Source organism: Volvox carteri (genome assembly GCF_000143455.1).
Source record: "Volvox carteri f. nagariensis unplaced genomic scaffold VOLCAscaffold_1145, whole genome shotgun sequence".
NCBI lineage: Eukaryota > Viridiplantae > Chlorophyta > Chlorophyceae > Chlamydomonadales > Volvocaceae > Volvox > Volvox carteri.
In genome coordinates, this window is record NW_003308461.1 from 1 (window position 1) to 991 (window position 991).

Sequence of the window (991 nt, forward strand, 5' to 3'; positions counted from 1 at the left end):
TCTAATGAGGAAGTTAGAAGACCCCTTGAGAACAGATTAGAACGTTCTAATGTCGTACACCCATTAGAATGGCTATTCAGACCGCCTCCGCAGCCTGCAACGGCACATTTTTCTAGGAAAAATGGCTGATGCTGATGCTGGGCCATCAAAACCACCAGTTTCGAAGACTCCTAAAGCAACATACACTTATGGCAACAAGGAGCTAGACGCTCCAGCCTACGCGGAAGCCCTGAAGAGTGCAAAAGCAAGAGGCAGTGCTTCCTGGTGGTCGTTTTTCACCGTGATCTTGACAGAAAGAGTCGTGAAGCTGAAGTGCACCATTTGCGGCGAGGTGCTGGGTGCCAAAAATCCGTCTGCAACAGCTCCCAACCATCTTAAGAAGCACAGCAAGGCAGCAGACAAGGCGCAGGAGGGCAGTGAGGCATGCACGCCACGACCTGCGCCTCAGAGCGCAACTGGTCGCTGTGGGGCAACATCTTCACCAAGGCCCGCAACCGGCTGGGCAAGGAGCGTGCAGAGAAGCTGATTTACATCCGGCAGAACCGGAAGGCCTTGCAGATGGAGCGGGGTGGGAAGGATGAGGAGGTGCTGATGCAGCTGCTGGAGGGGCTGGACGTGCAGGGGGAGTGAAGGAAGGGGCCGTGGAAGCCTTGGGGCAATTTGCATGAGTTGATGAGGATTTTGCTAGAAGTTTTGGGGCGACAGGTTTGGCATGTCCGGACTGTGTGTTGGGTGTTGCTTTGCAGACAATCAGGACTGGACTCTTGGACTCTTGGTTCAGGTACCAAAGATGTTGGGAAGGCGTACACAGAGACAGTTCAAGACAGTCTAAGACAGTTTAAAGGCGAAATTAGTGACCCAGAGGTCACTTCGACCGGGGGTTTGGCTGAGAAGTCCTGCTTACGGGTGTCGTAGCCCCGTAAAAACCGTTAAAAACACCTGGGTTAGCATCTGCCGTAACCATGGTGAAACTCCGAAGTGAAAAGTCCCC

At 53.3% G+C, this 991-nt stretch overlaps 1 protein-coding gene across 1 annotated transcript; it reads left to right on the top strand.

Annotated features, from left to right (window-relative positions):
* Positions 1-121: 121 nt before the first annotated feature.
* On the top strand, positions 122-630 carry VOLCADRAFT_101443 (uncharacterized protein; the record flags this gene model as incomplete). Its single annotated transcript, XM_002959878.1, has 2 exons — positions 122-416; positions 449-630. 2 exons carry the CDS (start codon positions 122-124, stop codon positions 628-630), a joined length of 477 nt encoding a protein of 158 aa, XP_002959924.1.
* Positions 631-991: the final 361 nt, after the last annotated feature.